At 40.5% G+C, this 21,368-nt stretch overlaps 1 protein-coding gene across 1 annotated transcript in view; it reads right to left on the reverse strand.

Moving 5' to 3' along the window:
• Nucleotides 1-294: 294 nt before the first annotated feature.
• The window catches only part of LOC149228719 (farnesyl pyrophosphate synthase-like), a 119,933-nt gene continuing 98,859 nt past the window's right edge, over nucleotides 295-21,368 (reverse strand). Inside the window, exons 10-13 of the mRNA XM_089378346.1 lie at nucleotides 2,669-2,758; nucleotides 2,492-2,563; nucleotides 882-962; nucleotides 295-748 (exon numbers count right to left, since the gene is read on the reverse strand). Coding sequence (XP_089234472.1) covers nucleotides 701-748; nucleotides 882-962; nucleotides 2,492-2,563; nucleotides 2,669-2,758 — 291 coding nt within the window. The 3' untranslated portion in view covers nucleotides 295-700. The remainder of the gene's footprint in view (nucleotides 749-881; nucleotides 963-2,491; nucleotides 2,564-2,668; nucleotides 2,759-21,368) is intronic.

The raw sequence follows: 21,368 nt of genomic DNA on the forward strand, positions 1-21,368 counted from the left end.
GGCCTAATATCTTAATATAAAAGTGAGAAAAATGCTGACCATAAAAATAGAAAAGAGTAGATCCATCCTAACCCTGATAAATTGAGCATATAAAAATTAAAATACAAACAGTTAAGGGACAAATTAAGATGCTTGTCAAAACTGCTAACAGTGTTTAGCTTGCTCTTACAAATTTTCTATTAAGAGCAATGCTGCACTGAAAGGTAAGGCGAGGATAAATACACAAAGCTTGCATTTCATCAATTTCAATTCCTTCAAGAGATCACTTAACATTTTTTACCTCTGACACTCGAAAAAAAAAAATTAATTGAATTTACATTCAATCAAGTGGAGTGCCATATGTTGTAAACACTTTCCTACAGTACGACTTCAGATATGACTATGCCGTAACCGAGGATGAACTCCATCAGAGTTGTTGTACTAACTACTGAAATAATCGTGATGACCCTTTTGATTGAAGAGAATTAAATAGCAATAGCGATCTCTAAATAAATGTTCAAGCAGCAGGTAGCATTACCATGTTACTATGCTAGACACGGACATAGAAATCAAATGTGACTGCTATCATCAAGGGAATTTCTGAGATCTCTCATTTAAAACACTTTACAGCATAGATATCAAATGTGACTGCTATCAAGAAGGGAATTTCTGAGGTCGCTCGTTTAAAACATTCTGCGACACACCTTGTAGATCTGCAATGTTACTTCTGTCGCTTGTATATCTTTCCTAGGAAAGACTTCAGCACGAGCTGCCAAAACAAGACTCAGTATTAATAACAAGAATGCTGATTATCTTTTTACTTGGCATCGTAACCATCTTTCACGGTCAAAAGAACAGAAAATAATTGCACTTAATATTGAACTCGGAAGGTGAGAACGTACCTGCAAAGATTCATTCTCCTGAGCCTCGATGGAAGAAATGAGCTCCTTATAACTAGTACGCTCATATTCCAAAAAAACGTCCTGTATCAAACATTAACAATGTTGAGTCACCATTCCAGTCAACCTCTCAAAAAAATACAATTTTCAAACAATTAAATAACTAGGATAATGAAAATCCTCTGAATCCTGAATCTGAGGTTGTAAAGGCTGATATTGTGTCTTCTTATGGTAGGGTTCATCAAAAAGAAACAAGAAAAATAGAAGCTAATCCGCAATACTGATCTTCGGAAACATGGTCAATAAATCCAAGATGACTTGTGCCTATGCCCAATTGCTTTCTAAAGAGCTTCCCAGCTTTGCTCAACCAAAATCCCACTAAGAAGATGGGAACAATAGATAGATTTTGTCCAAGCCTGATTGTTATGAAACAGCTTCCTAGCTTTGCTCAACTGAAGTACCACACAATCTATCAAAGCTGGAAGAAAGGCAATGCCTACTCAGCAACCTTACTGCAGCAAATAATGGTAAGCAAATAGTGTCGCAAATAGACGTACAATCAACCCTCCTAACATGTTCTGAATTTGGATGGTAACCAGCAGAAATCCATCCGAAACCAGATCAATTAAGCACCAAGAGAGATCAAAAAGCTGTGTTGTAAACCTCTCACTCCCTTTGTAATGGTAATTTATTTAAGGAAATAAAAAGAAAACTCAGTTTTTGACATTTGACAGGGGATGTTGGTGGTTTATTTTTTTATATCTTTTTAGCATTACACACATGAAGTGACACACACACCACAGATGTCTCCCTGGGCTGTAAGAACACCACGCTTCTCTCAGTGCAATTATCTTCCCTCTGATTTAAAATAAAATAAAGACCCAATTTCAGAATACCTGCAAGGTGAGAGACTTTATCCAGGCCTCAAATAGAAGGCATCACTTGTAGGAATCATTGACGATGCTCCCAATTTAATCTACTTTACCGAGGAATATAAAATAGTTTAAAGCCCAACCAGGTAGCACCGTAGCGGGTATTTTAAACTGTGTAACTTTTACAGCATCTGTAACTTACACTTTTCCTCAATCTTCTAGAAGATAGAAAGCTAATAATCTTCTAGAATAGAGGATCGCATCTTTGCTCCAGTAAAGTCTCACTGACCACCTTTTTAGCAGCCAACAAGAGCAAAAATACAAACATTTAATAAATGGATACAACACCATAAAAAATGTTCAACAATTATGGTTCCTAGGATCTGAAATGAATCCCAGTATGAGGCAATCATAGCCGACAGGAACACACTTAAACATCAACCTTTAATCTCTCCACGCTCTAACTTTTCTTGACAATAGAAAAGCCCGAGAGAACTTGCATTCATTTGCTTTTGTTGCTGTTAGCCTTCTTGCCTTTTCCATGAGTGCTACCAGATAAGATAACTTCATCCAAGTGGGATCCGATACTTTACAATTTCCAAATCCCAAGATTTACAAAACTAGTGAATAACAGACAGTATAGTCCTGTTAAACAAAATCAGTTCTGGAAATTATAAATTCAGATAAATTTTCTATAATGTTTTACATATAATGGAAAAGCAAAATGTAGTAGTTTCAAACCTGAATTCCAAGATCCCTATATACAGCCTTAACTTCTGCAACACAAGAAGGATCTGTCTTCCCATAATTGGCCTGAAAATAACATTTTGGCTGTCAGCTCAAGAAGCACGAATCATAAAGAGACACACACAAGTGGAAAATAGTAAAATACAGTCAAAAATATGAAGGTTTGCCTACATCTAATCGATGAAGTTGGCTCTCGTTGGCCCGTTCAAGCGCTTGCACCACCAACCAAGAGCACTTGAAGTCTTCGATGTCAGTTCCAATCTGCATAAGCCAAATCAACATTCAATGGTTTAGTCAATCGCAGTCCAAATTAGGATACTAACGTCTGAGGATATTCTTCTCTGCATTATAGGTCATTGAGTTATAAAGATTATATGTGTTGGTTATCAAATTATGACAGAGTCGTGCAGACAGTAAGAGTATCATAAGTTATAACGCAAAACCAGACATCAGGCATCCAGTACTCAAAATGAAATCCATTTTAATGCATTGAAGCTCTTTTAAAAATATTTAAAATAGATAGCACATTTCCTGAATGAACAAATTCTAGGGAACTTCAAACGAATGTAATGTTTGTCCTATATTTAATATTACTATTCTTCATCAACATGAGATATTAAATTCATTCCTGGGTATTTACCTGATGATAAGCTTAATCCAAATCAGTAACAAAGCAAATATTAATCTCTAAATTTCAGTTACTAAATATGCCTTCAACATTTCATAAATTCTTATCATGATCAGACGTTCTAAACAAGCACGGTTTCATTGGACAAAGTGGTTTCACAGTTAAGATTTAATGTAAACTAGAGGAGCCAAGTCTGTTGTATGGACATTCTAGGAATGTGCAAAATGTCATAAAACAGATAAAGCTTAGATGCAACATGGAATGGTGTATATGTACAATTGTCTTTGTGTTAATTTTAGGTATGTTCTATGCTAGAGCAATTTATTTCAATTTCTTTTCCACATTAGCAATCACATCAGCATAAAGTAAACTGCAGATAGAACATAAATATAAATCGCAGAAGACAAGCCAAGACAGGAGGACACAAGATGTCGCGCTAACCAGGGGCAAACCCCAATGTGGGGAAACCCTTGATCAATTCTTCTTTTATGTTCTTCAAAGTTCAGCAGAGAAAGTGAGAGAGATAGTACATTTACAATAGAAGCCAATCACTTTGACTTTTGATATCGGCATGAGATCAGTTGAAGACGTATTGCTTCAATTGATTCTCTAAGGTGACTCGTTCACCTATCATATGTTGCATCTCATCTGTTTGCTGCACATTACCGTGTGACACCTTGTTGTATTGTCACATGTGTTGAACCTTGATGACTAAGCTGCTCTCATCTTCATGCTGCATCTTCCATGGTCTTATTCATCATCAAGCTGCCCATGCTCATGATCTCATTCATCATTATGTTGCCCATGCTCATAATACATATCATCCTGTTGCTTATTATGTTGCCCATGATCCCATACATCATGCTGCCTTCCTTTGGAGACAGATGCTCCCGCTGTTTCGGCAGTTCCTGGTAGTTCCGGCTTTTCTGGCAGTTCCGGCTTTTCCGGCAATTCCGACAGTTCCGGCTTTTCCGGCTTCTCCGGCATTTCCGGCATTTCCGGCTTTTCCGGCGGTTCCGGCAGTCTGGCGGTTCCGGCTTTTCCGGCTTTTCCATAGGATCTCTCCTCCTACTAAAACTCAAAGACAAGTAGAGAGAGGAAGAGATCCAAGTGTGTGTAGAAATGACTTGAAGTCCTCTTCTATTTATACTAAAACGTAGAGGTTGAATAGACATGACTGTTGAGCTTCTGAGCCTACTCAAGTTGTTGGTCAGCTTGATAATACTTCCATAATCAAAATAAATTCATATCTCCACAAATACTTATCAGAATCAGATGATCTTTAGATCAATCCTACACCTCTCGACGAGAGGGATCCAATAAAAATATCAACTGTCATAAATAAGCTAACCCACATGGAGTTTGGCCCTAGTTGCCAATTTTAACACTCCCTCTCAACTAGGGAAAACTCCATCCACTGATCCATATGTTCGACTGTATTGTCTTTGCCATCAGTGCCCTGCACTACTCTGCTCAGCTCTACTCAGCTCCGCTAGCTCTGCTGGCTCTGCTCAGCTCTGCTGGCTTGGCTCTACTCTGCTGGCTTTGCTCAGCTCTACTTAGCTCTATTGGCTCTGCTAGCTCTGCTCAGCGCTACTGGCTCCGCTCAGCGCTACTCAGCTTGGCTCTGCTGAACTATGAAGAAGAAGAATTGATCGAGAATGTCTCATACCATTCTCCACTGACCCGAAGTCAGTCTCAGAGTGCGTACCACTGGTCCCAAACCAGTGTCAACCAACCCAATGTCAGCATCATAGGGGGTACCACTCCTACCACTGGTCCCAGACCAGTATCATCAGTCTCAGAGTGTGTACCACTGGTCTCAGACCAGTCTCAACCGACCCGAAGTCAGCGTCAGTATGTACCACTCTCATTAGTCCTAGACCAGTCTCAACCGACCTGAAGTCAGCGTCATAGTAGGTACAACTCCTACAACTGGTCCTAGACCAGCATCATTGATCCCAGATCAATGAAGGTCATCCTAGCATAGGGAGTACGGTAGATACAACAATGCGTCCATCGGTACTACTATGGTCCCTATCCTCATTTCCCTACTCATTGATCAGATGAGAGGTACTTCCCATGAGTCCCAGACTGCATGAGTAGGATGCCTCGACAGGAGAACTAATCAACCCTGTCCTCACAGGAGAACTTATCATCTTGCTACACAATCGCCATGGAGAACACATCATCCAGGCCTCACAGGAGAGCTAATCATCCTGCTACAGAATCGTCATGGAGAACACATTGTCCAGACCTCACAGGAGAACTAATCATCCTGCTACATAGTCGTCATGGAGAACACATCTTCCAGACCTCACAGGAGAACTAATCACCCTGTTATACAATTATCATGGAGAACACACCATCCAAACCTCACGGGAGAATTAATCATCTTGCTACACAATCGTCATGGAGAACACATCATCCAGACCTCACAAGAGAATTAATCATCCTGCTACACAGGAGAGCAAATCATCCTGTCCCACAAGAGAGTGAATCATCCTGTCCCACAAGAGAGCAAGCAAATCATCCTGTCCACAGGAGAGTGAATCATCCTGTCCCAGTGCGCACCACCAGGGGAGGGTGAGTCACCCTGTGGTCATATGTTGCTCCAGTAAGAACCACAAGCCCCTAGAGCTCCCAGAGCTCAATGTATACAACATGCAAGACCCTTGTACAAGGGTCTCTTGACAACTCCAAGTCGTTCGGGAAAATCACAGATTTGATCTTCCCCCGGGCTTAGACAAAGTGTAGCGACCTGTACATCATCTCATAGCGATGGAGCTTCCTTGCTCATAGACTTACCATATCCCAGATAAGGTAGTATCTGATGTCTATCTGCTAGAGCAATCGTCGAATACGGGATTCCTCAATAATCGAATCCCACCTCTGGTTGTCACAGAGAAATACAGTGGTACAAACAGCTCACTTGAAGAGCTTCCCCAACCAAGCAGCTTCATACAAGATCATACTCGTAGATATGTATCTGGTCTCAGCGGTGCTTATAACAATCGACTTCTGCTTCCTGCTCATCCATGATATCGAAGCAGAATCCAAAGAGAAACAACACTAAGAAGTGCTCTAGTGATCCTCCACACTGCCTGCCCAATCAGCATTCGAATAATCATGCAGTTTCATATTTCCGGCAGTGTATCTCAATCCATGAGAGATTGTGCCCCGAAGACATCTCAGAAGATTCTTGGCACCAATCCAGTGAGGTTCAACCAAATATGAGCTCACCATGCTAACTGCAGAACATATGTCCGGACGGAAGTTCACCAAGAACATCAACGCGAATGAGTTTATGAGATTCAGAGGCATTTCCCAAATCTAGTCCGACATCACTACCATATAACTTTTGAAAGTTAAGATCCTCGAGGTAGTCACAGGCTTGCAGTTCACCATTCCACATATGGAATCCAACTCCCTCTTACCTCTGCAAATGAGAGGGTTTGCACCTGTTAGAAGTAGGTCGTCCTCATAAGGTGCTGGTATGAGAGGTCTATCATCCACAACCTTCGGATGGATTGGATCCGTTTCACTCCTAGTGAATCTCAGCTTTATCAGACAGCTATCGATCCTCTCTTACTATGCCCGAGGTGTTTTGCTTCAATCCATAGAGGGCTTTCTTCCACCTGCATATGCGAGATTCCTGATTATCAATCTCAGACCCCTTGGGTTGTTCCAGACCTGTGGACCTGCTACATGAGGGGAATGGTCCCCTTGTAAGATTTTCCTTCGATACATCTCAGACATGTACTTTCATGCTCCTTTTGAATTCAAGCATCCTTGTCACCATCTAAACTCACAGACCTTCGTTGCTACGTGACAATGGAAATGGTCACCAGTGGACTTCCTACAATTTGATACAACCCTGAACTCAAAAACATCTTTGAAAATTCTATTTCCAAACACGTACCTTTCCATCGATGAGTGCCACCCTGAAACCTTTGACTTCCATTTCCGAGATGGACACTAGGTTCTTCTTGCGATCAGGTACATAAAAGTGATTCGGGGTTCCTTGCTTTCTTTGAAGAGTCGACCATTTCCTTGATGACCTGCATTACCTTCAGACACTCCTTCGCATAATGGCCGAACTTATTGCAACCAAGGCATCTGCCTTTCCTTCCACCCTTAGATCCAAACTTCCCAATGAAGTGATCTTTAGATGGGCCATCAGAAACTTTCGCTACGCCATTCTGATAATATGTTATGCTTCGACTTCACCCTTTGTGAACTTAGAAGAGAGATGTGGAACCCATTGATCCTTTTGTCTTGTCCCTATTGTCTTTGGTGATTGCTCTTTCACTCTTGCTTGGGCATTGTCTTCACCTCAGCTCTGATACCATGTTAATTTTAGGTATGTTCTATGCTAGAACAATTTATTTCAATTTCTTTTCCACATTAGCAATCACATCAACATAATGTAAACTGCAGATAGAACATAAATATAAATCGCAGAAGACAAGCCAAGACAAGAGGACACAAGATGTGGCACTAGCCAGAGACAAACCCCAATGTGGGGAAACCCTTGATCAATTCTTCTTTTATGTTCTTCAAAGTTCAGCAAAGAAAGTGAGAGAGATAGTACATTTACAATAGAAGTCAATCACTTTGACTTTTGATATCGGCATGAGATCAGTTGAAAACATATTGCTTCAATTGATTCTCTAAGGTGACTCGTTCACCTATCATAGTGTTGCATCTCATCTATTTGCTGCACATTACTGTGTGACACCTTGCTGTACTATCACATGTGTTGAACCTTGATGACTGAGCTGCTCTCATCTTCATGCTGCTCATCATGCTGCATCTTCCATGGTCTTATTCATCATCAAGCTACCCATGCTCATGATCTCATTCATCATCAAGCTGCCCATTCTCATGATCTCATTCATCATTATGTTGCCCATGCTCATATCATTATGCTACTTATTATGCTGCCCATGATCTCATACATCATGTTGCCTTCCTTCGGAGACAGATGCTCCGGCTGTTTCGGCAATTCCAAGTAGTTCCAGCTTTTCTGGCAGTTTCGGCTTTTCAGGCTTTTCTGGTAGATCTCTCCTCCTACTAAAACCGAAAGACAAGTAGAGAGAGGAAGAGATCCAAGTGTGTGTAGAAATGACTTGAAGTCCTCTTCTATTTATACTAAAACGTAGAGGTTGAATAGACATGACTGTTGGGCTTCTGAGCCTACTCAAGTTGTTGGTCGGCTTGATAATACTTCCATAATCAAAATAAATTCATATCTCCATAGATACTTATCGGAATCGGATGATCTTTAGATCAATCCTACACCTCTCGACAAGAGGGATCCAATAAAAATATCAGCTGTCATAAATAAGTTGACCCACATGGAGTTTGGCCCTAGTTGCCAATTTTAACCCTTTGGTTGCATAACAAACATACAATTTACATAAGGACTTAAGATGTAAGAATTGGGAAGATGAGGATGACTTTAAACAAAAAATATAGCTTCTAGTCTCCACTTTTAGGTAAGTATTCCAGCTTACAAGCTAATGATTCACACTATATATATATAAGACCAACGTTTTTCAAATTTTTTTTTTCTGCAAGCAATTCAACATTGCCATTTTCATATTTCCAGTCTTATGAAAACTATTGATTTTTATTCAAAATTTTAAGAGTTAATAACAAAAGAATTCAATATGTGAAGGATTCTACAATTTCATTATAGGATCATCAAATTCGAAGGCTGAAAAACAGGACTAAATTTTAGCAACTCCAACCTAGGAAAGCTAGTGTGGTAGACACAACACAATGTGGAACATCCATCCACCACTTAACCAAATGTAATTGCTCCAGAAGAGGTCAAAATTCATCCAGCCAACATTGATCATTCATCCACAGTTATTTTGGCTTTTCATAATAGCATAATGTTCTATTTTATCGGATCCACGGTGTAAGGACCTGCAGTCCAAGGCATGACCGCCACTCGACATACAACTCGTTTGGCAAAAGAGCGAGTTGGAAGCTTAACCGAAGGTGCGACGGACTTAGGTGATAATGCGCACAAGGGAAGGCTGAACGAAGATGTTTTATAGCGTGGGAGCATGGTTGGTGAGCCCACGGGCCAACCTACGAGTTATGCAAAGGTCGACACACATAACAGACGGAATTGCGATGAGTAGGGGCGTTTTACTACTTGGTGGACGAGTCGGCTGGGCAGCCAACTTTCCCAACCATCCATATAAGTAAACAAAGGCGTGGAGCGTTTGGAAATCATTCGATCAAGCTACAAACAAGCTCTTTGGTGATGCGAAGAGACAAGGTGCGAGGTGCAGATTGAGAAGAAGACGCAGATTTGGAGATGCACCCATTCTTGGGCAAGGCACACAGCACGAGTTTGGTTATTGGTTGAGGACGCAGTGAAGGCGTCGGGCGCCCGGTTGTGCGAAGGTGTGCACAAGTTCTTGGGCAGCTTGGGTGAGCGCCCGTCCGGTTGTGCGAAGACTTGACACGAGTGTCTCGGGTAGCTCGGGTGAGCGCCAGCCCGTCGTGCAAGGGTAAACAGTGGAGACTTGGTGGAGCCGCCCGCCGTTGCGAAGTTGGTCGACACGGTGATGTTATGCGGACAAGCGGCCGGGTGAGGGCACGCCGTGCACGACGGAACAGTGGAAACGGTGAAGTGTTGAGATTGTGAACAGAGGTGTGACTCATGCGGAGGCACCCGTGTGTGGTGACTTGGTTACGACGAGGCACGCCCAAGTTAGGCAAACAACACGATCATGCGATGAGGTGAACGAAGGGTTGGTGAGTTGTGCGGCGACCATGCAGAGGCGCCGACGAGCTGGGCAAACGAGTTTGCCGAAGTTGAAAATTGGCTAAGTGTAAATTTGGGGTTTCCTAAGATTTAACTTGTACTTGTAGAAGAAGATTATATATATTGATTCGGGCATACTCATATTGCAGGGAGTTGCCCGTCCCTTTATACTGTTGTGCATTTCTCTTGTATAATGTTGTTTATGTGAATGCTATGGGCTTTCACTTGTATAAAGAATAAAAATAATACTTGGTAACAAAAATAAAACTAAGTATGGAATGTTAGGCGTAGTCTACAATCGTAAGTATTGGTGAAAAAAACGGTTGGTAGTGCCGCACCTCGCTATAAGCGGTTGAAAGACCACCGCAGGTGTAGGGGCGTGACAGGTGGTATCGGAGCTTGGTTGGAGCTGGTGTTGAAGATTGAAGTTGATGATCTGCACTTTGTAACAGATGGTATTGAAGTTGATTCAAGGTTGAAGAAGCTTGACAATTTATGACAGTGGAAGCAAGTACTTGCAGGTGAAGGAAGCTGGTTTCACATACAAGTGGAACAAGAGCTGGTTCATGGTTGCAGGGAACTTGGTGAAGCTAGTGAATGGTGAAACGGGTTTAGCAGAGGAGAAGCTTAGTGCTTGGGCGAAGCTGAACGACAAGGCATGGCAGGTTTGGAAGAATGCGAAGGGAAGCTCTTGCTTACCTTATACAGGTTGAAGTGGTTGAAAGAAGAGAACCCCCAGATTCGAAAGGAACTTGAAGTCTTGGAAAAGAATGTTGAAGATGAACTTCTTCAACTTGGTTGGAAAATGGAGCAGGATGAAGTTGCAGATTGTGCTAACAAGGAAGAAGAAGCCGTGATGTTTAAGGATGTTGCAGATATGACAACGATGAAGGATGAACTTGAGATCGATCAAGTTGAACCAAGATCGTGCAGTCTGCAAACATGGATGGATGAGGATACTCACATGGAGGAGCCTCATGATGATGATGTAAGTATTGTTGATACTTGTGTTTCATTTGAGCATTTGGTAGATGGAACATATGCAGGGAAGGGCAAAATCAGTTTGTCGATGCTAGGGAGGATCTTACCATGGATGTCTACGATGAGACCTTGTATGGAGAAGCAAGGATTGTTGACTGTTGCAGGGCTTTTTGGGGTTGTGTGTGACCTTATGGTAGAAGGTACAAAGGCCCGTGGCAAGGGAGGAACATGATGATCGTTGCAGGAGGATTGGGTCATGCTTTAGCCACATGGAGAATTGGCAAAGTGCCCGACATGACTCATGGACAGATTGAAGGGCACACACTTGGGTATGATGATGCTTGGGTGGACTTCTCATGGCCGAGACTAAGAGCAAGTCTTGGTGGAGCCTTCAATGGGGGAGCTATGATGGAAGGGACTCGTGATGATGATGATATGGTTGGGTGATCGAGTTCACTAGATCGAATATGCAAACTTGGATGGAATGACCGATTGTTGTGATGGGTCTACTTGGTTGGACTACATGGGCAACTTAGTCATGGACATCAGGTTGGAGACATGGAGCATGGCAGTCTATGCAAGGACATTATGCAAGAGCACTTGTAGAGGTGTCACTTATGGGCATCCAATGAGGAGTGCCAAGGCAGGGATGTTGTGCAGGTAGATTCGCTAGTGTGACATGGAGACTTATTATTTATGAGCCGATGGAGAGGTTGCGCACTCTTGTACAACAAGGCCATGGACTTGGATGGAGTTGTGAGCAGACTATGGAGCATTCCTATTACATGGAGAGCTGAGGCATCTTGCAGAGACCTTTGGGCCGAGACTTGTATGCTTGTTGAAATGATTGGTTGGAGATGACTCATGGAGCTCATGATGACATGAGATTGTTGTGATTTTTGGGAGACTTCAAATATGGTGGACTTAGAGGATATGATGCATTAAGGAGTTGAGGTCAGAGACTTTGATGCAGGATGGGGTGCATACTTTCGAGTACATGTATGGGAATGGCTTGAAAGAGTGACTTGATGTGGAGGATCGATATGAGACACTATGGAGTGATGGAGTTACAATGACGATGATGCCTTGGTGGCAACACTTGGGCATGGGTTGAGCCGAGACTTAACCACTTGACACATGGGAGCTGATTGATCTATGATCATGGGCAACACATGGATAGATGAGACAGGTGCATACTTGTTTCTATGGCAGACTTGACGGGTGGCACATACAGATATGATGGAGGTTACTTCATGGACCTGGATGTGGCACATCGAGAGTCAGAGTTTGATGAGATGGTCTCTTCATATTGAGGAGGCACACATATGGATGATGATGTTGGGGTAGATGTGGCTGATTTCATGCAGCACATTGGTACCAAACATCATGGACAGCATGTTGCAGATGAGATGAGGACTACTTCATGGACCTGAGCATGGCTTACACTTGTATGGAGATGGATTCTTGATCGAGTTGAGGATGTGACGAAATGTTCTAAGAAACAACTGATGGTGGCATGAGGATGTGCATTCTCATGGTTTGAGCGTGACAGTTGGATTAGCTACCCAACTAGTTCAGACATGGGGGGCGTCAGTGTACAAAGATGTGTTAGTATTATGTTGGAGTATCATGACAGCAATTCACACGAAGATGACACATGATGGGGTCGACACGATATGTTGCAGTAGGCATGTACTTGAGATGGAGGGACCAGCCTTCCACAATGGCGAGCAACATGTGGAGATTGTGACAGGGTGGTTGATGATCATGGATTGAGATGATTTCCGGTGTATGACATACCGATGGGGTGCATACCTTAGTATGGTGATCTTGGTGACAGATGGTTGCCGAGACGAGATATTGTCGAGGACGACAATGATTTCAAGTGGGGGAGGATGTAAGGACCTGCGGTCCAAGGCATGACCGCCACGCGACATACGACTCGTTTGGCAAAAGAGCGAGTTGGAAAGCATAAGGAAATGCGAGCTTAACCGAAGGTGCAATGGACTTAGGTGATAATGCACACAAGGGAAGGTTGAACGAAGATGTTTTATAGCGTGGAAGCATGGTTGGTGAGCCCACGGGCCGACCTACGAGTTATGCAAAGGCCGACACACATAACGGACGGAATTGCGATGAGTAGGGGCGTTTTACTACATGGTGGACGAGTCGATTGGGCAACCAACTCGCCCAACCATCCATATAAGTAAACAAAGGCGTGGAGTGTTTGGAAATCATTCGATCAAGCTACGAACAAGCTCTTTGGTGATGTGAAGAGACAAGGTGCGAGGTGCAGATTGAGAAGAAGGCGCAGATTTGGAGATGCGCCCATTCTTGGGCAAGGCACACGGTATGAGTTCAGTTATTGGTTGAGGACGCGGTGAAGGCGTCGAGCACCCGGTTGTGTGAAGGTGTGCACAAGTTCTCGGGCAGCTTGGGTGAGCACCCGTCCAGTTGTGCAAAGACTTGACACGGGTGTCTCGGGTAGCTCGGGTGAGCGCTCGCCCTTCGTGCAAGGGTAACAGTGGATACTTGGTGGAGTCACCCGCTGATGCGAAGTTGGTCGACACAGTGAGGTTGTGTGGACAAGCAGTCGGGTGAGGGCGCGTCGTGCACGACGGAATGGTGGAAACGGTGAAGTGTTGAGATTGTGAACGGAGGTGTGACTCATGCGGAGGTGTGACTCATGCGGAGGTGCCCGTGTGTGGTGACTTGGTTACGACGAGGCGCGCCCAAGTTGGGCAAACAACACGATCATGTGACAAGGTGAACGAAGGGTTGGTGAGTCATGCAGAGGTGCCGACGAGCTGGGCAACCGAGTTTGCCGAAGTTGAAAATTGGCTAAGTGTAAATTTGGGGTTTCCCAAGATTTAACTTGTACTTGTAAAAGAAGATTATATATATTGATTCGGGCATACTCATATTGCAGGGAGTTGCCCCTCCCTTTATAATGTTGTGCATTTCTCTTGTATAATGTTGTTTATGTCAATGTTATGGGCTTCCACTTGTATAAAGGATAAAAATAATACTTGGTAACAAAAATAAAACTAAGTATGGAATGTTAGGTGTAGTCTACAATCGTAAGTATTGGTGAAAAGAAAACGGTTGGTAGTGCCGCACCTCGCTATAAGCGGTTGAAAGACCACCACAGGTGTAGGGGCGTGACACACAGGGTCTTGATGCCAAATTCGCGGATCCCCGTTCCAGATATGGATACACCCAGATCCACGCAAAATCTGCCATGTAAATGGATACTTCAAACCCAGAAACAAATCCCATACTATTCAAACGGATCCTGTGCCAACTAGCTCTCACACATTGAATCCCAAGCAAATAACATTAGAGATTTTGGTTCAATTTTTATTTTTTTGCAATATTTGCTACCTCTTTGAAACCCTAAAAAGCAACTATTCTATTTCGACTTTTAGTTAGATCTCTTATTACTAATCTGTCAGTTGTATAGTTGTATAAGTTATTAAATACCTATAGGTTGTATAGCACACGATAACTCTACTAGGAAAGATTTGACAAATCAAAATGTTAAATTTCAATTTTTGATAATGCTAACAAGAAATCTTTAAGACAATACATAGATAATAATATATAGTGTACAAAAAATGGTTGTGTCATTAATAATTTAATTAGATCAATCCCATCCAACTCTAGGTGAAAAGTCCTCTTAGAACAGTATGATACATAGACTATGTTCTCAAACAATATACAATATTCATTTACCACTGTAACTAGATGGGAATTTTTAGATTTTAAGGCAAATGTCAAGGAAGACGACAACTTGATTAAGATGTAGGGTTGAAATATTCAATTGATAAGCATATAGAGCCATTTTTTGACATGTAGTTGTACCTACCGACATCAACATATAAATAGAATGGTCATTGATGAGACACTCAATTTTGTATTAACAGTTATCCTTTTTTAATAAAGCATGGTGCATCATGATTCCAATCTTCAGATTTATGAATTAACTAATGATTTCAGTTTTAATGCTGTCATTCATGAATGGTTTAATTTTTAACTTTGAATATGTTTTTTAAAATTAAAAAATATATTAGTATATTTTGTATACATGGAATTTCCCCACAGTATCCAGATACTGGCTTTTCAAAAATCTGGTGGATCCGTATCTATATCCAAATCCAGATCCAGATCCGTTTCTGATTCTTGGTAACTTAGATAATGTTCCAACACTTCTACAATCTCTTGTAGGTTCATAACAACAATCTGACACTCATTGGAAGACTGATTCGATTATCAGAGAGCTTTATTCCATTTTGGGGATCTTTTTTCTTCTTACTTCATAGAAAGAAGTTTCTGAAGGACAGAAATATGGAGTTTCAAGGTGTACAAACCCTATTTGGAACAAACAAAAGGGCATATCCATCATACCTTGCCACTAACTTTGGAATTCTGAAGTTGTCTACAAGTCATGGACACAAAATCGTGCCTTCGATTTCCCTCTGTTTCTCTGCTAATATTACTACCAATCATGGCAATCCTCAATCTGAGGAATTCATATAAGTTTTCAGAGTTTCTGAATTCTAGGGCCTCCAGGAGTCTATGGAGATTCCTCTGCTGCAGAGAATTAAGATCCTAGGTATCAAACACTACTGACTATCTAGCCAGATCTATGTTTTGGAGATAATAGAATCAGAGGTTCTCAGAGAGGTATAGAAGCTTCGGGATCAAATAGCCGAGGACATTATTATAGAACTTAACCAAATCTATGTGCAAGGAGGCAAATATTGCAAAGCAGCTTCGGAACATCACCATCTGACCATCTGACAGAATACACCTTCAAAATGAGGTGTAAGACATCAATAGCAAACAAACAGAAATTCTCCCTCCACAAGAGAAAACACAATTGAAACTATGGCTTGCAAACACTCTACTAAAAAGCAGGTTGAAAAACACAGCCCCTCAGTGCAGGTTGTCCAGGGGTAGAAGACTCTAAATCATCAAACTTGCTGCCCAAATAAAATTTAAGAAAGAAAAAGCAAGGGGAGAGGAGTGGAACGATTGTTGCTCTATTGAAGTAAACCTTAAGGTGCCCAATACGGTTGGAATTATTGAACAGGAACACAACTACACCATTCACAAACCTGCATCAATAAGGAATGTGACAATAACACAGCAACAAAACCCATGCTAGCAAATTGTTTCCAAATCCAAATAAATATCACATTGGTATTTGTCATGGATCTGACACATATACAAGTAGTGGCTGTACAAGATCTCGAATATGGAATATCTAAGGCACAGGGGTATCTCTAGCTACTTGAAAAGAAAGTGAAAGAATTTTGAGAAGGAATTGATAAGTATTTTTTTGTAAACAAGTCAAAAAGCTGATGGAAGAAGAATGGTGAAACTGGTGAAGATAAGGAAAAGAAGTTACTCATGAGGTTGCAAATTGAGCTATGCCAAACATGGGAGTCAAGCAAGATACAATAGCAAAGAGTCGAAGTTAGAATATAGCTTGAAGACACAAGGGAAAAAAATTGATAGTCAAAAAACTAGGAAGTAAAGATGGAATTCTCAAAATCACAAAGCCTCCTGAAGGAGGTTAGCTATAGTTATGGCCTAACGTATCGATTTAGCACATAAGGGTTAATTGTTGGCATGTAATTTTTAAATATAAAGTCATAACTGCCAATGGAATGTCTTATTAGTATGTTCTGTAATCTTCCACCAAAGGATAGATAAGGTAAATCTCTTGCATCAACATAGCACTGTGAAATTCTTAAGAAATAAGAAGTTCAAATCATTGCTCTCAACAAGGGTTTTTACTATGTTGGAGGTTGTCCTATCATGCAGGACTGGCTCTGCTCCTCTCGTGTCGGCTTCTTTTAATTTAACAATACTAATGACTCAAGAAAGCTTCTTTACTGACAACAAAGTGAAATGCATCACTTTTTTCAAGCTCACCTTGGCTTTCTCTCTCCTATGGTTTTCGCCTCTGTTTTGCCTAGCTCTTGCTCCTCTCTCTTTAACTGTCATTTTCTTTTTCCTTTTGATAACATTTTTGAATCTAGGAGTGTTCTAGACACTCCCACACTCTAGTGACCATTGACTGTACTCTAGTCTCGTTGACTTTTCACTTGGTCATCTGTGGACAATAATAAATTTATTGTCTCTTATCTCCACCTAAACCCTCTTCTCCTTACAAGAAGCCAACAAAAGAACAATCCCCAAATCATCCATGAAGATCATTTAAAGATATGCTGAGTTCAGTCATCAATCATCCGCCGTTGCACTCATGAACATTTAGAGTGGAAAAGACAGATTCCGTCCCGTTAATGCAAGTATCATTAAAAGGCATATGTGACAAGGACAACATAAAAGCCTTCAAAGAAGACACTTTGATCCATTGCTTCAATGGATTTTTCTCAAACCATTATGCTCCCACAGACTGGATCAGGTCCAACTATGTAAACATCTAAATAAGATGCTGTGCTAAAATAAAATTATGGTTCACTTCTATGTAATAAAAGATAGGAATAGAGTAATAGAAAATAGACCTTGTTTCTGGGGTGGAACATAACTCTGCCTTACTCCGTGGCTCCAAGAATTCAACCCAATAACTTAACCCTGTTCATCTCCGTGACACTTGTTTGGGCAAGTAAAATTTCCAAATCTGCTCATTCACTTCACAGATCAGAAGGTCACAGAGAAAACTGGAAATTCTCTGGGCAAGTTCATCAGATTTGATAGAAACAAGGAAGACAATGTAATTATTTTCCTATGCAGGAACATATGTTCAATCAATATCTGAGCAAAGGATTACTGGATAGGGTCATCTTTGAATGCAAAGGAAGACAATGGTCTCAACTGTTGGATCATGAAAACACCATTTTGGTATAGGTTCTGTCGGGAAATAGGCCACTTATTGGCTCCTGTCCAAAGGTCACTATGAATTATGAAAGCACAAGAGAAAATCACACCTTAATATAACTTTCCTGTGAGAGGAAAACTCAACCCCCAAAGGTAGATTGAGGAAGATTTCAGATAGTTCAGAGAAGGAAAATAAGAGTTGGATGGGGAGGACGTCAGCCAAAGGGGAATAAGCCACTGAAAACTTCTTCTGAAGACAAAGAAAAACTTAAATAAGACAACTCCGAAAGATCCTCAACAGCACAAGACTAGAAAGGAAGAACCCATGGTGGAATATCCGACTCTAGTCACTCTATTGTATCAAAATTTTATGAAAGCCTCATTGCATAGAAAACAATATCAAAGAACTCCATCGTGCAACTAGATGAACTAAGTAGTACTAGAAAATCATGTATTGGGAGCAAAAGCTTTTTTTCAGTATTTTTGGCCTTCAAGTATGGTCAGGGGCCAGAGTTCATTGCTAATTTGCATTTTGAGTACAACTTTTTTTCTTGTATATGATAGAATAAATAATGTAATTAGTTTGGCCTATTTATTGTCATTTGTTTATTTTTCCAATTAAAAAATGATAAAACTTAGATCGCTTTTATTAGGCACGTTTTATCGCAAGATAAAAATGGATGAAAATGTAAAGGTGGTTAAGTCCAAGAAATGCAATCACAATTTTTCAATATGTTTTGACTTTTGGGAAGTTATCAACAAGGGCAGAATCTACTGTTATTTTAGCACGTTGCATTATTTATGGTTATGTTTGATATAGTTCATGATTGTACATGAAACCCCAAATACAGCTACAAACTTAGAATAATCTAGATCAGGGAATTAGATGGAATGAATGGCAATATTGTCATGATGAGAATCAGGCTATTATCCCAAAGTAATTTTCCATTAAACTAAAGTTTATTTGAGGAATTTAGACGATTTGTTGTAAGATCTATTCTACTTGTTGACAAGTAATTCTGCACTCGATATTGATTCTACTGAAAGACCTTTACTCCAATGTTGAAATTTCTAAGTCTAACCCGTTAGAAATTCTTCTTGTACTATCTGCTTTATTTCACCTCCTTATTTAATTACTTAACAAGTTATTTAACCATATAAATACTGAAAATAAACACAAGTGCAGTCTCAACCATCTACAGATCAACAACTGAAAGAAATAGACAAACACACAAGGGACACCGTTATTTTTGGACAATCGTCCCCAAAAAAACTCAGCTTTAGGAAAACCGGTGCAGCAGTTCTGAGGGTTTTTATTATTATGCAGCGTTTTTGAGTACAAATAGGTGCCAAACTGGTTCACCCTACAGAGAAATTAATCTGGCAATAATACCTCTCTTCGGAAGTAGATATTCTGAAAGTCTGCTCCACGAAACCCTCTCCAACACCTCTCTGAGGCACTGCTTCAGCCCTACTGGCCTCTGCGTCAGCCTGAAGCCCTCTGCGTCAACCCTCTGAGGCTTTGCGCAGCCTCTCTGGCCCTCTGTGTCACTTCTGCAGCCTCTGCGTCAATCACGCAGATCCTCTACACAATCATTGTTGGCCTCTACGTGGCTTCCTCTGGCTCTGCGTCTACCTCTCTGCCTATGCGTTGGTCTTTTGGCACTATCTTTGCCTCTCTGCTATGCACTCACTGCCCCTCACTGCAACTCTGATCACTGGTTCAATTTCTCTTAACAAACCCCGCTCTAGAAAATCGAGTTGATTGATCACTCTAGTGTATCTCCAACTGACCCTCAAGCCTCCTCTTATATTTTTTCTGGTGAGTCTTCAACAGCCGAGATTACATCTCTAATCAACGGCTAAGATTAGATTTGGCTTGATCATGTCATTTAGAACCTTCTAACCTAGTTTTATATTAATACCCATCAATATTTTTATTTTCCTAAGTTTAGACTTAGGAACTCATTAAAATATTAATTATTTTAATATCTCCTTCACCGGGTAAAATTTCCCCAAACCATTTCTGGGTCTTGGAGATCTCATGTGCTTTAGTCTCTCCACCAATTTTCATGGCTAGAGCACATCCGATGCTACCCCAAATCAACATCCAATAGGTTGACAAGGGACATGCTTGATTACATTAAAAGTAGTTAGTTGATTTAAATGGATTTCGGTGTAGAATTCCCTCAGCTACATAGAGATCCATCTAGTGCATGAAATTACCTACCATGGACAAGAGATGTAAACTTAGGAAGCCTATCATGACAAAGTTACCTTGCACATAACAGGGTAAAGAAATTTGTTGGACACTATTTTGCCTTCAGAAAAAAGATGGTTACATGTAGAGAAATCCATATCAATCAACAAGATGCTCCCATTGCGAACAATAATGGAGTTTTGCTGACAATCTGAGTCACTGAGACTGAATTCAAATGCAAGAAATAAAAAATCCATTTAAAGTTTGGAGACACACACACACAAACAAACTAAAAAACCATTTGATTTCAAAGAAACCATAATACAGTTGGATATCAAAACTATTAAATTTTCATATAACACACAGTAGTACTATTATGAATCTATGGCCAGAACACATTTCATAAAATACAATACAACAAGCAAGTCTCTCTCATCCTGAGTCGCTTAATGTGCACAGGACATATACCTCAAGATCAAGACATATTGAAATCTACATAAACACCCCAGCTCCCTCATGCAAATTGAACGATGTTATCAGAAAATAAAAAAATAAAAAACAGTTTAAAACTTAATGATCACCAGCTGCAGCACCTCTCCAGTTTGTCAAAATGTTGCATTACTCAGAAGCCAACTTTCTCTTTGTGGGTTACAATATTCAGACTATGGAAATGTCAGAGAAGTTCATTGAATTATCTAATGTCATCTTGATTGTCAAAATTATCTTAACTCCATCACCATGATTCTGGAAAAGATATATATGGTGTGTCATCATGAATATCCTCTTCAAAAATGTTATAGGTGGACTAGCTAGAGATTTTGTTTTAGATAAATTTATTTCAACATTAATTCCATTCCACTTACAATTCTCCATGTCCTTATCTTTCTTAATGTTCACTGAATCTTTGCCAAAAGTATGCAATCTAGGTTATATTCCTACAGCCAACAATGAGGTGTTGTGCCTAATAAGCAACATTATTTCTAAACTAAGAACCCCACATCTAAGATATATTTCTTAATCCTTCCAAGACCTATGATCACTTGTCTCATATGCTAATACCCTAACGATTGCTTGTTGGAGTGTTGAGGCATGCAAGATATACTATTCACCTAATAACAATGTGTGCTTGCATGTTCACATATTGAGTCATTTAGACTTAGATTTCTTTCCTTGAACTGCTAGTTCGTCAAAAGGAAATATATGTGGAAACAATAAATCAAAATCCAATTAATTAAAAATTTCATTAGAAATTTATCACAAATGAAACAATAAAGAGATGAATGTGTAAGGTAAAAGTTTAACCACGCATAACAATCTACAAGAACACTAAGGTCAGTCTGCAAGAGTATTTTAGGGTTAAATAAGTAATATTAAGTTTTATACATGTATCGGTTGTAGTATATATAATGCACTCTTAAGACAA

The sequence above is a fragment of the Pinus tabuliformis genome, chromosome J (genome assembly GCF_031772625.1).
Source record: "Pinus tabuliformis cultivar Carrire ecotype Pingquan chromosome J, CPIR1, whole genome shotgun sequence".
NCBI classification, from domain to species: Eukaryota; Viridiplantae; Streptophyta; class Pinopsida; order Pinales; family Pinaceae; genus Pinus; species Pinus tabuliformis.